The sequence below is a fragment of the Oncorhynchus tshawytscha genome, linkage group LG09, assembly GCF_018296145.1.
Source record: "Oncorhynchus tshawytscha isolate Ot180627B linkage group LG09, Otsh_v2.0, whole genome shotgun sequence".
NCBI classification, from domain to species: Eukaryota; Metazoa; Chordata; class Actinopteri; order Salmoniformes; family Salmonidae; genus Oncorhynchus; species Oncorhynchus tshawytscha.
The window spans coordinates 77,023,785-77,037,655 of record NC_056437.1 but is presented as its reverse complement, the minus strand read 5'-3'; the positions used below and the strand labels follow the sequence as shown (position 1 = coordinate 77,037,655).

The 13,871-nt window shown below is 45.3% G+C and overlaps 1 protein-coding gene across 5 annotated transcripts in view; it reads left to right on the top strand.

Annotated features, from left to right (window-relative positions):
• The window catches only part of LOC112242605 (dedicator of cytokinesis protein 7-like), a 32,018-nt gene extending 18,573 nt beyond the window's left edge, over nt 1-13,445 (top strand). For all 5 annotated transcript variants that reach the window (XM_042327471.1, XM_042327474.1, XM_042327473.1 and 2 more), the window contains 17 exons: nt 319-467; nt 1,104-1,286; nt 1,780-1,906; nt 2,004-2,085; nt 2,250-2,481; nt 2,577-2,729; nt 3,094-3,353; nt 3,698-3,890; nt 3,982-4,125; nt 4,387-4,533; nt 9,430-9,555; nt 9,712-9,801; nt 9,981-10,217; nt 10,401-10,544; nt 10,624-10,730; nt 10,898-11,077; nt 11,952-13,445. In XM_042327471.1, the coding sequence (XP_042183405.1) occupies nt 319-467; nt 1,104-1,286; nt 1,780-1,906; nt 2,004-2,085; nt 2,250-2,481; nt 2,577-2,729; nt 3,094-3,353; nt 3,698-3,890; nt 3,982-4,125; nt 4,387-4,533; nt 9,430-9,555; nt 9,712-9,801; nt 9,981-10,217; nt 10,401-10,544; nt 10,624-10,730; nt 10,898-11,077; nt 11,952-11,994 (2,597 nt within the window). In that variant the 3' untranslated portion in view covers nt 11,995-13,445. The remainder of the gene's footprint in view (nt 1-318; nt 468-1,103; nt 1,287-1,779; nt 1,907-2,003; nt 2,086-2,249; nt 2,482-2,576; nt 2,730-3,093; nt 3,354-3,697; nt 3,891-3,981; nt 4,126-4,386; nt 4,534-9,429; nt 9,556-9,711; nt 9,802-9,980; nt 10,218-10,400; nt 10,545-10,623; nt 10,731-10,897; nt 11,078-11,951) is intronic.
• Nucleotides 13,446-13,871: the final 426 nt, after the last annotated feature.

The following is a 13,871-nucleotide window of genomic DNA, read 5'->3' as shown; positions in this document are numbered from 1 at the left end:
GTCTCAATGTAATCAAGGTATGAAATTATTGTTATTCTCAAAAACAATCTGTTTTGGGGCTTAGTTATGGTCAATTTGCAGTGTACAAATTATTATAATTATGTTCTGGCCCCCCAACCATGCGCTCCGACAAAAATCGTCCTACGGCCTAATCTAGTTGCCAACCCCTGCTGTAGGTTAACCAGTATCATTTTCCTCTTCTCTGACCATGTGGCGTTGTGTTTAAACCCTGATTGGAGGTGGGAGATTTCATGCTAGCTAGTTATTCCGGCGTAGGTTGATAGAATCAGCAGTATGCTTTGTTCCTGTGCTTGTCAGACGCTTCTCAAGCCCGGGGCCGCCACGCCCCCGCTATGCAAGACGATGGGGACCCAGACAACGGAACCATCAGTCAGTCTGTCGCCATGGCGATCGCTGGCTCCCCGCTGCCGCATGCCAAAGCCCCCAACTTCACCATGCCCACGGTGGTGAGTAATGAGAACCCATCAGCCCCCCTCTGCTGTGTGGAGCTTACTGCCTCAGGCTTTCATATCTCAGGCATTTTTAGTAACTCCAGTAACCCTGGTAACGATTGAACTTATTATCCCCCTAACTCTGTTATTGAGATCCTTTGTAGTACACTTCTACACTAAGGTACAGTACCAGCATGGGGCAAATCCACAACATCCGTGACAAAGTTTGGCACGTGACACAGTTGACGTGACACAGTTTGGCCCACACGTGACACAGTTTGGAACGTGACACAGAGGGGGTACAGCATGACTTCTAATGACAGCCTCCATACTGAACTACCCCTCACTACCTGTAGATGGCTCACTGCTCATGAGCTCCTCTGACACTCTTTCTCATCCACACAGTTTGGAACGTGACACAGTTTGGAACGTGACACAGTTTGGCACGTGACACAGTTTGGCACGTGACACAGTTTGGAACGTGACACAGTTTGGCACGTGACACAGTTTGGCACGTGACACAGTTTGGAACGTGACACAGTTTGGAACGTGACACAGTTTGGAACGTGACACAGTTTGGAACGTGACACAGTTTGGCACGTGACATCGGGGAAAACTCCTAGCCCTAATGTAGGTGTTAATCTCTCCCAGGCTGGTCGTCAGTGCAGCTCTCTGTCGGCAGAGTGCAGTAGGACTCTGCTGGTGTCTTTCCTGTGGGTCCTGAAGAACGCAGATGCTGCGCTGCTGGAGAGCTGGGTGTCAGACCTCTCTGTGCTGCAGATCAACAGGCTGCTAGACCTGCTGCACCTCTCGGTGTCCTGCTTCGAGTACAAGGTAGGCACCACTTCTGTCCCCCCTCACTGATCAGACCGCTGCACCTCTCGGTGTCCTGCTTCGAGTACAAGGTAGGCACCACTTCTGTCCCCCTCACTGATCAGCCCGCTGTACCTCTCGGTGTCCTGCTTCGAGTACAAGGTAGGCACCACTTCTGTCCCCCTCACTGATCAGCCCGCTGCACCTCTCTGTGTCCTGCTTCAAGTACAAGGTAGGCACCACTTCTGTCCCCCTCACTGATCAGCCCGCTGCACCTCTCGGTGTCCTGCTTCGAGTACAAGGTAGGCACCACTTCTGTCCCCCTCACTGATCAGACCTGCTGTACCTCTCGGTGTCCTGCTTCAAGTACAAGATAGGCACCACTTCTGTCCCCCCTCACTGATCAGACCGCTGTACCTCTCATCCTTCACATGTTACCCCTGTTGGACTCTGAGACCTGAATACCTCCTATTATAGCTGTTCTGACTGTTCCATCTCTGACTGGTTGTCCCAGGGGAAGAAGGCTCTGGAGCGTATCAACAGCCTGACATTTAAGAAGTCTCAGGACATGAAGGCTCGTCTAGAGGAGGCCATACTGGGAACCATCGGAGCCCGACAGGAGATGGTCCGTCGCTGCAGAGGTACCAGCACCAGATGGGTCATCATAGTTTGAGATTTTCTACATGCAATGTTCCTTTGTGGTTGTTACAAGTGTCCGTATGCTTTGTTTTTGTTCAGAGCGGAGTCCATATGGCAATGAGAATGTCAGATGGAGGAAGAACGTCACTCACTGGAGACAGAACACCGACCGAGTCGACAAGTAGGTCCCCGCCATATGCACAGATTAATGCCGAGGTAGACCAATGACTCGATAGAACTTGTCATCAACGGTCTGTGCTCAGTATTTGTGTAGGCACATTGTATAGTGAAGTTTGTACGGATTTGTGTGCGTCTTGAGTGATTGCAAACCCTGTTTCGTTGCAGAACTAAGGCGGAGACGGAGCAGGAGTCCGTGGTGGATGGAAACCTGGCCACTGAAGCCTCTCTGGTCGTCCTGGACACGCTGGAGATCATAGTGAAGACGGTGCTGGTGTCAGAGCTGAAGGAGAGTGTTTTGGGCGGGGTGTTGAGAGTCCTCCTCCACAGCATGGCAGGGAGTCAGAGTGCCCTCTTCCTGCAGCACTGCTTCACTACACAGAGGGGACTGGTATTCAAGGTGTGTGTGTGTGTGTGTGTGTGTGTGTGTGTGTGTGTGTGTGTGTTACATGTCTTTGTGTGTGTGTGGATTAAGTGTGTGTCCTGTGTGTGTAGTTCCCAGAGATGCTGTTTGAGGAGGACACAGAGCTGTGTGCTGACCTGTGTCTGCGTCTGCTCCGCCACTGCAGCAGCAGTGTGGGCTCTGTCCGGAGTCAAGCCTCCGCCTCCCTCTACCTGCTGATGAGGCAGAACTTTGAGATCGGCAACGTGAGTCTCACTCATACAGAAGCTCGTCATAGCCTGGAAAGACAAACTGCATTCACACTCTGTTTACCTGTTTTTAAGTGAAACAATAGTGAAATGAAGCGTGAATTTCCAGGCTAAGATCTAACCACAATAATACAAATCAAATCCAGTGTATTTGTCCTGTGCACAGGATACAGGTGCTGTATACGTTATAATGAAATGCTTACTTGCAGGTTCACCTGTCAACAATGCAACAACAATAAGAATAGAAGTAAAGATGGTTCCAGTTCAGTCTCAACACCATCAACTGACATGTTGTGGAGTTCTGTATTGGTCACATCCCTTCTGTAGTCTTGAGTATTGACTCATCCTCTCTCTGGTGTAGAACTTTGCCCGGGTGAAGATGCAGGTCACCATGTCCCTGTCCTCCCTGGTGGGGACATCTCAGAACTTCAACGAGGAGCACCTCCGGCGTTCCCTAAAAACCATCCTGACCTACGCAGAGGAGGACCTGGAGCTACGGGACTCCCCGTTCCCAGAACAGGTCCAGGATCTGGTCTTCAATCTGCACATGATTCTGACTGACACAGTCAAGATGAAGGAGCACCAGCAGGACCCTGAGATGCTCATTGATCTCATGTACAGGTATTACACATACAACAGCTGTCTCATCGGCACAACTACTTTCTCTCAAACACATCCACAAACTGAGTAAGGGAAATCCATTGTGAAAGGGGGATACCAATGCCTTCAACTGAAATGTGTCTTCCGCATTTAACCCAATCCCTCTGAATCAGAGAGGTGCTCAGGGGCAGAACGACAGATTTTTACCTTGTCAGCTCGGGGATTTGATCCAGCAACCTTTTGGGTTACTGGCCCAGCACTCTAACCACTAGGCTACCTGCCGCCTCGGCTTGGATTGCATTAGCTATGTACCGCCTTGATTTTTCTGTCTTTCTCCCTCCCCACCTCCTTTCTCCCCCCCTCAGGATTGCTAAGGGCTACCAGAACTCCCCTGATCTGCGCCTGACGTGGCTGCAGAACATGGCGGGGAAGCACTCGGAGAGAGGGAACCACGCGGAGGCAGCCCACTGCCTGGTGCACAGCGCCGCCCTGGTGGCAGAGTACCTCAACATGCTGGAGGACTGCCGCTACCTGCCCATTGGCTGTGTCACCTTCCAGGTCAGGAGTGTGTGTTTTCCTGTCCATTATAGTATACCTCAAAACCTTAGCTGAGTCTTTTCCTGATGGCTATGTCCCTTACCTGCTGTAGCACATCTCGTCTAATGTTCTGGAGGAGTCAGCGGTGTCTGATGACATCCTGTCCCCGGAGGAGGAGGGTATCTGTGCGGGGAAGTACTTCAGCGAGGTGGGGCTGGTGGGGCTGCTGGAGCAAGCTGCAACCTCATTCCACATGGTATTACTCAGATCTTCTTTACATTGAGATGTCCTTAAATACATGATGAATAACTTTTGAATCTCTCTCTTTGAGTGGGCGCCCTACACATCAGATTGCCTTACCACCTAGTAAATAGTCAGCGCTATATGTTCACATTGAGAAAACCAGGGTTTGGTCATGTATAAATGAATGAATGTATTGAATTGTCATGAATTGTAGGATGCTCTAGGTAGACTTCTCACTGTCCTCTCACTGTTTCATACTGTATCTCCCCGGCAGGCTTCCATGTATGAGGCCATCAACGAGGTGTATAAGATCCTTCTCCCGGTCCACGAGGCCAACAGAGACTTCAAGAAGCTGGCTACTGTCCATGGAAAGTTGCAGGACACCTTTAACAAAATCTACAACCAGAGTTCTGGATGGGAGGTAAAGTCAATTTAAATATGCTGTTTGTGTAACTTAACGGACATTGAGTTTATTTAAGCAATAAGGCACGCGGGGGTGTGGTATATGGCCGATGTACAGTTGAAGTGGGAAGTTTACATACACCTTAGTCAAATACATTTTAACTCAGTTTTTCACAATTCCTGACATGTAATCCGAGTAAACATTCCCTGTTTTCAGTCAGTTAGGATCACCACTTTATTTTAAGAATGTGAAATGTCAGAAGTAGAGCGAGTGATTCATTTCAGCTTTTATTTATTTCATCACATTCTCAGTGAGTCATAAGTTTACATACATTCAATTATTATTTGGGAGCTTTGCCTTTAACTTCCACAAGCTTCCCACAATAAGTTGGGTGAATTTCGGCCCATTCCTCCTGACAGAGCTGGTGCAACTGAGTCAGGTTTCCTAGGACTCCTTGCTCACACACACTTCTTCAGTTCATCCAACAAATGTTCTATGGGATTGAGGTCAGGGCTTTGTGATGGCCACTCCAATACCTTGACTTTGTTGTCCTTAAGCCATTTTGCCACAACGTTGGAAGTATGCTTGGGGTCATTGTCCATTTGGAAGACCCATTTGCGACCAAGCTTTAACTTCCTCACTGATGTCTTGAGATGTTGCTTCAATATATCCACATAATGTTCCTTCCTCATGATGTCTTCTATTTTGTGAAGTGCACCAGTCCCTCCTGCAGCAAAGCACCCCCACAACATGATGCTGCCACCTCTGTGCTTCACGGTTGGGATGGTGTTCTTCAGCTTGCAAGCCTCCCCCTTTTTCCTCCAAACATAACAATGGTCATTATGGCCAAACAGTTCTGTTTTTGTTTCATCAGACCAAAGGACATTTCTCCAAAAAGTACGATCTTTGTCCTCATGTGCAGTTGCAAACTGTAGTCTGGCTTTTTTATGGCGGTTTTGGAGCAGTGGTTTCTTCCTTGCTGAGTGGCCTTTCAGGTTATGTCGATATAGAACTCGTTTTACTGTGGATATAGATACTTTTGCACCTGTTTCCTCCAGAATCTTCCCACATCAGGGACAGACTGATATTCTGCAAAAGGTACAGGAATTGGACTGCTGAGGACTGGGGTAAAGTCATTTTCTCTGATGAATCACCTTTCCGATTGTTTGGGGCATCTGGAAAAAAGCTTGTCCGGAGAAGACAAGGTCAGCGCTACCATCAGTCCTGTGTCATGCCAACAGTAAAGCATCCTGAGACCATTCATGTGTGGGGTTGCTTCTCAGCCAAGGGTGTGGGCTCACTCACAATTTTGCCGAAGAACATAGCCATGAATAAAGAATGGTACCAACACATCCTCTGTGAGCAACTTCTCCCAACCATCCAGAAACAGTTTGGTGATGAACAAAACATTTTCCAGCATGATGGAGCACCTTGCCATAAGGCAAAAGTTATAACTAAGAGGCTCAGGGAACAAAACATCGATATTTTGGGTCCATGGCCAGGAAACTCCCCAAACTTTAATCCCATTGAGAACTTGTGGTCAATCCTCAGGAGGCGGGTGGACAAACAAAAACCCACAAATTCTGACAAACTCCAAGCATTGATTATGCAAGAATGAGCTGCCATCAGTCAGGATGTGGTCCAGAAGTTAATTGACAGCATGCCAGGGCGGATTGCAGAGGTCTTGAATAAGAAGCGTCAACACTGCAAATATTGACAATTTGCAACAACTTCATGTAATTGTCAATAAAAGCCTTTGACACTTATGAAATGCTTGTAATTATAGTTCAGTATTCCATAGTAACATCTGACAAAAATATCTAAAGACACTGAAGCAGCAAACTTTGTGGAAATTAATATTTGTGTCATTCTTAAAACTTTTGGCCACGACTATATGCAGTCTTTTGACCCACTGGAATTGTGATACAGTGAATTATAAGTGAAATAATCTGTTTGTAAACAATTGTTGGAAAAATTACTTGTGTCATGCACAAAGTAGATGTCCTAACCGACTTGCCAAAACTATAATTTGTTAACAAGAAATTTGTGGAGTGGTTGAAAAATGAGTTTTCATGACTCCAACCTAAGTGTATGTAAACTTCCGACTTCAACTGTACCATGGCTAAGGGCTGTTCTTATGCGCGATGCAAAGCAGAGTGCCGTGGTATATTGGCCATATACCACAAACTCGGAGATGCCTTATTGCTATTATAATCTAGTTATCAACGTAATTAAAGCAGTAAAGATAAATGTTTTTTCATACCCATGGTATTCGGTCTGATATACCACGGCTGTCAGCCAATCAGCATTCAGGGCTCAAACCAGCCAATTTATAAATGCATTTAAAGAGTATTTTATTTCTCTTTCCCGTGGATTCCCTGCCTTTCCTGTCCTTTCTGGATGATGTTTCCTAACTGGTAAGTGAAATGTTATAAAACTCTCCCCAACACTTATTCAAACCGCAGTATTGCATTCACACTTTCACACAATTAACCAATACATAGTTGTGTAAAACAGTTGCACAAGATTGACTGGTTCCAACTCTCTGGGGCGTATTTACTGGTTGCTGTGGTAGCATATGGTTTCAATGTTTTAACTAGGGCTCTAAGTTTAAAACATGTCATTGGTAGCACTGATGTTCCCAACTTTAAAAAATGTAGGAGCAGCAGAAAATATGATTTTTTTTTAAATATTTTTTTTAAATGTATTGAGATAGACTATGAATTCTGTCTACTTCTGAAGCACATGTTGTGCCCTAGAAATGAATATGTAACCCTTTAAATATGTGTTTATTATTATTATTATTATAGTTTTTTTCATACAAATACTTCTCATTGAATTTAAAAAGTCATTTGTGGAATATTGGGTTTCTACATTGTGTAAAAGCACTTTTCCGACTGAGATGCATTGCATTGAAAATTGTACACCGTCTCTTTAAGAGTGTCAAGTTTGATGAGAACATGCAAGACATCTCAGTGATATGGGTTAGAAACAAGCAGTTGTCGCTGTATTAGGTGCAAGCATGATGCTAATGAATATGTGCTTGGGAACAATGGTACAGCAAAGCCTTGTCATTACAAAAATTATTATTTAAAAAATGATCTGATTTAAAAAATAATAATAATAATAATACACTTCCTTCAGAAAGTATTCAGACCCCTTCACGTTTTCCACATTTTGTTAAGTTACAGCCTTATTCTAAAATGGATTAAATAAATAACCCCCCCCCCCTGAAATCTACACACAATACCCCATAATGACAAAGCAAAAACAGTTTTTTTTATTTTTTATGTTTGCTAATTTATACAAAATCCAAAACAGATGCCTTATTCACATAAGTATTCAAACCCTTTGCTATGAGACTTGAAATTGAGCTCAGATGCATCCTGTTTCTATTGATCATCCTTGATGTTTCTACAACTTGATTGGAGTCCACCTCTGGTAAATTCAATTGATTGGTCATTATTTGGAAAGGCACACACCTGTCTATATAAGGTCCCACAGTTGACAGTGCATGTCAGAACAAAAATCAAGCCAAGAGGTCAAAGGAATTTTCTGTAGAGCTCCGAGAGAGGATTGTGTCGAGGCACAGATCTGGGGGAGGGTACCAAAACAGTTCTGCAGCATTGAAGGTCCCCAAGAACACCGTGGCCTCCATCATTCTTAAATAGAAGAAGTTTGGAACCATCAATACTCTTCTTAGAGCTGGCCGCCCTGCCAAACTGAGCATTGGGGGGAGAAGGGCCTTGGTCAGGGAGGTGACCAAGAACCCGATGGTCACTCTAACAGAGCTCCAGAGTTCCTCTGTGGAGATGGTTGACCTTCTGGAAGGTCCTCAAATCTCTGCAGCACGCCACTTTATTGTAGAGTGGCCAGATGGAAGCCACTCCTCAGTAAAATCCACATGACCGCCTGCTTGGAGTTTGCAGAAGGGCACCTGAAGACTCTCAGACCATGAGAAACAAGATTCTCTTAGACTGGGGTGAAGGTTCACCTTTAAACAGGCCACGACCATAACCACACAACCAAGACAATGCAGGAGTGGCTTCGGGACAAGTCTCAATGTCCTTGAGTGGCCCAGCCAGAGCCCAGACTTGATCCTGATCGAACATCTCTGCAGATCCTCTCAAGCTCTGTCAGTTTGGATGGGGAGTGTCGCAGCACAGTTATTTTCAGGTCTCTCCAGAGATGTTCGATCAGGATCAAGTCTGGGCTCTGGCTGGGCCACTCAAGGACATTGAGACTTGTCCCGAAGCCACTCCTGCATTGTCTTGGTTGTGTGGTTCAGCTCAGCTGTGCCAAGCTTGTAGCGTCATACCCAAGAAGTCTCAAGGCTGTAAACACTGCCAAACGTGCTTCAACAAAGTACTGAGTAAAGGGTCTGAATACTTATGTAAATATCATATTTCTGAATTTTTACTTTTAATAATTTAGCAACAATTTCTAAAACCCTTTTTTGCTTTGTTATTATGGGGTATTGTATGTAGATTTATGAAGGGAACAAGAAAATGTAATACATTATAGAATAAGGCTGTAATGTAACAAAATGTGGAAAAAGTCAAGCGGTCTGAATACTTTACGAAGACAGTCCCAAATTAAAATGCCAAGTCGCACTGCAAAATATGTTGTTGCGTGTGGTGGCACTTTAGAGCCCTGGTTGTAACATGTCAATTTAGGACAACTTAGACCAAAGTAACATGTAAATTTAGGACAACTTAGACCAACATAACATGTACATTTAGGACAACTTAGACCAACGTAACATGTACATTTAAGACAACTTAGACCAACGTAACATGTACATTTAAGACAACTTAGACTAAGTGACTCTGAAAGTAATCTCTTTATTCTGTTTTCCTGTTCTTCCCCCTCCCCCCTCTCTCTGTCTTCCATGCCCCTCTCTATAGTGTGTAGAGGATGTTTGGGACCTACTTCCGGGTGGGCTTCTACGGCTGTCGCTTTGGGGACCTGGATGAGCAGGAGTTTGTGTACAAGGAGCCCTCTATCACCAAGCTGGCTGAGATCTCCTACAGATTAGAGGTACGGTCAGAGGAGAATAACGAGGAGGATGTTAATAATCATTTATGTAGCACCCAAAGACATCAGTGATCCTTTCTGAAACTCACTGGATCATTGCAGAGTTGTGTGTTATAAGCTGATACCAGTCTTTTTGAATGACTCTCTCATCTTGTTCAGGAGTTCTATGCTGAGCGGTTTGGAGATGATGTGGTGGAGATTATCAAGGACTCCAACCATGTGGACAAGAACAAGCTGGACCCCAATAAGGTAAAAGGCCCAAAGTCTCAGAAAGAGAAATTACTGAAGGTGTTTTAGTTTTTACTTGGGGATGTGAGGAATGACCCTTAGTACTGATCTATGTGTCGTATATCTGCGTGGCTCTCAGGCCTACCTCCAGTGCTTATATATATATATATATATATGTGTTTTATATCTATGTCTGTCAGGCCTACCTCCAGATCACCTATGTGGAGCCCTTCTTCGACACCTACGAGCTGAAGGAGAGGATCACCTACTTCGACAAGAACTACAACCTGCGCACCTTCATGTACTGCACCCCCTTCACCCTGGACGGGCGCGCCCACGGGGACCTGCACGAGCAGTACAAACGCAAATCCATCCTCACCACATCCCACGCTTTCCCCTACATCAAGACACGCATCAACGTCATCCACAAAGAGGAGGTGGGTCCCTGTATCCATGTATGACTAGTGTGAAACATGGTGAGCACTGTGAACAGTGAAATTATTTATATTTAGCAGTGCTTTTCCAGGTGCTCATAGAGCTTTACAGTACATAACACTATCTTAATCCACTAGCAGTGAGGCAGTGCTCATGATCATGTCGCTGTCCCCTCTTCTCTCCAGATCATCCTGGTGCCCATGGAGGTGGCTATAGAGGACATGCAGAAGAAGACCCAGGAGCTGGCCTTCGCTACCCACCAGGAGCCTGCCGACGCCAAGATGCTACAGATGGTGCTGCAGGGCTCCGTGGGCACCACTGTCAACCAGGTACTGTGTTGTTTAATATCCCTTTGTGTGTTTGACATGCTGGATCGTGTACGTAACTGTCTCTCGCTCTCGCGCTCAGGGCCCTCTGGAGGTGGCCCAGGTCTTTCTCTCTGACATTCCTGACGACCCCAAGCTGTACCGTCATCACAACAAACTACGCCTCTGCTTTAAAGACTTCACTAAGAGGTGATAACACCTTACAAAGTCTGTACATGGACTCTACAGTCTGAGACGCATGCACACACACACACTTCAATAACCCAGTGAACAGACTTTGACTCCCCGTGCATGTGTGTGCGCGTGTGTGCGTGCACGTGTGTGTGTGTGTCTGTGTGTGCATTCCTCTCCTGCAGGTGTGAGGATGCCCTGAGGAAGAACAAGACTCTGATTGGTCCAGACCAGAAAGAGTACCACAAGGAAATGGAGAGGAACTACAATAAGCTGAAAGAATCTCTGGGACCTCTCATCACCCGCAAGATCCCCCAGCTCTACAGGACACTGCCGGCTGCAGGGCTTCAGTCTGCTACACAAAGGTTACAAATCAAATCTTATTGGTCACGTGCACATATTTAGCAGATGTTATTGCTGGTGTTGCGAAATGCTTGTGTTTCTAGCTCCAACAGTGCAGTAGTATCTTAACAATACATACAAATCTAAAAGTAATAGAATGGAATTAATAAATATGTAAATATTAGGACGAGCAATGTCAGAGTGGCATTGACTAAACTACAGTAGAATAGAATACAGTATATACATATGAAATGAGTAAAGCATTATGTTAACATTATTAAAGTGACCAGTGATTCCATGTCTATGTACAAGAAACTGGATTCCCACACTTATGGACACACACACTCATAATACACAGACATACCACACACACACACACAATATGAGCGCATCCAACTCTACAGAGCACTGACATCTACAGCCTACACAATAGTAACTGGACACCGTCTAACACACACACAGATGCAAACACACATGCTGTGAGCTAATCCATTTGAACACCCCACTGCCAGCCTCTGCTTTGAAAAACACCGTAGTAACTCGACACTTTACACACTCGTAGTCACACAAACATGCATCACGCCCCACTGAGTGCCACTAGTAGGACCCCTTCATCCACACACAATGCAGCTGCTGCTTCAATCATCTCAGCAGATCTGTTTTGTAAACCATTGTTGTTTGGTTTCTGACTGGGTGTTTTTGGAGCCAGCTGCGTGTCTTATGTGAGGGCTGGAGGATTTCTAAACACAGCCAGATACAGCACAGCCACACCTGCTAGAACACAAAATGACAGACACCAAACCAGCAATTAAGAGGCTCCTTCATCCACACATTGCAAAACCCTCATCCAGATAGCAGCATTTTAATCTGTCTTTTGATCTTTTTATGTCTTCACAGAAATTCCTTCAGTAGGTCCAGTCTCCGCAGGGGGGACTGTTGAAAGCACAGCAGACCTCGTCAACGGAGAGGAAACCGAGAGCTTGAGACATACTTTTGATTTCAACTGGTCTGTCTGTCTCCCCCACCCCCTTCACACACCAACAGTCTATCCTCAACACTCACACCATCCTTCTCCATCTCTCTAGCTTGTTATTCCAACCCCCCCCCCCCCAGTGTCAGGCCATACCATCTCTCTCCCGCCTCACTCACTCACTTCTTGTCGTCCTCTCCTGCTCTGCTCTACCTCCCCCCATTCTCTCTGTCTCTCACACTCTTATAGGAAAAGCTCCCTCTGTTTATACTGGAAGTTTATCTGCACTGTAAACAGTCATTTGGACCATCTCTCTCTTTCTCCTGGGCATTTACATAGACCAGCTTTCAGGAGGAGTCTCTCTACATTGAGGAGGAGCCAGAATGATGCCTCTCCCTCACAGTTCATCTCCGCTCAGTTTAATTGTAGCTTTTCCTGAACTGGAGAATCCAAAACCGCTCCTAGGCGCTTCCCTAATTGTGTGTTTGTTTTGGGCCGCGTTTGAATGTGTGCACTTGGACGTTTGTGTTTGAGTGTGTGTCTTGGACGTTTGTGTTTGAATGTGTGTCTTGCCCCGACTGCACAGGATATAGGCTTCTTTCCATTTGCTTGTGTGTGTGTCATGTTTGCTGTGGAAGGGCCTGGGTGGTTACACTGTGTGGTTGAGCAGGCCTGTTCCCTGTGTTTCGTGGCCTTAGTGAATTTGTGTGTGATTATTTTGGTGGGGGACCAGTTGCTGCCAGACGTAGTCATTAAATGTTCCCAGGGAAGTCGTTCTGTAACCAACGATCCTCATACCAAATAACTGACATTCTTTCACTCCTGACTTCTCTCTTTCATACACCCTGTATCAGGACAGGAATTCATTATGAAGAAGTATGACATTTTGATCATTAGAGGCCCATCTGCTCTAGATGAACATACAATGGACACATTGTAGGTTGGAGAGATGTGGCTTTGGGAAGAGAGGGAGCCTTACAAATGGTCTCTGACACTGTGAAATGTTATTTTTCCTGCACTGACCAAAAACACTGTCACATCACTGATGTTCACATGGTAAGCACTGCCAGACAGGCAGTGACATTCACTCTCTCCCCCCCTCTCCCTCTCTCACTCTGTGCTGACAAACACTTCACATGTTCTGGAATGAATCTTCAACCCTGTGGTTGGTGGAAACATGTCATGTACGTTTTTTTAACTACTGTATTGGACTGTGTCTCCTTTATTGTATTGCACTATACTGTATTCACACTGCCGCACCTACGTACCAACGTCTGTAACTACTGTATTTCCTCTGTTTATTGTATTTTCACGAGGCTTGTCTAAAACTGCATTTTTATCGGTCAGGAAAAGAACTACTCTTTTTTTATTTATTCACTTTTTTTGTACTGCTCTGTATTAAAATGTTATTTCAATATTAACAGTATGCTTTTTTCAGTGCTGATTAATATACAATGTATTGGGAAAGTATTCAGACCCCTTGACTTTTTCCACCATTTGTTATGCTACAGCCTTGTTCTAAAATAGATTAAATCCCCTCATCAACCTACACACACTACCTCATAATGACAAAGAAAGTATTCAGACCATTTACTCAGTCTTTGTTGAGGCACCTTTGGTAGCAATCACAGTCTTGAGTCTTCTTGGGTATGACGGTACAAGCTTGGCACACCTGTATTTGGGGAGTTTCTCCCATTCTTCTATGCAGATCCTCTCAAGCTCTGTCAATTTGGATGGGGAGCGTTGCTGCACAGTTATTTCCAGGTCTCTCCAGAGATGTTAGATCGGGTTCCAATTCTAGCTCTGGCTGGGCCACTCAAGGACATTGAGACTTGTCCCGTAGCCAC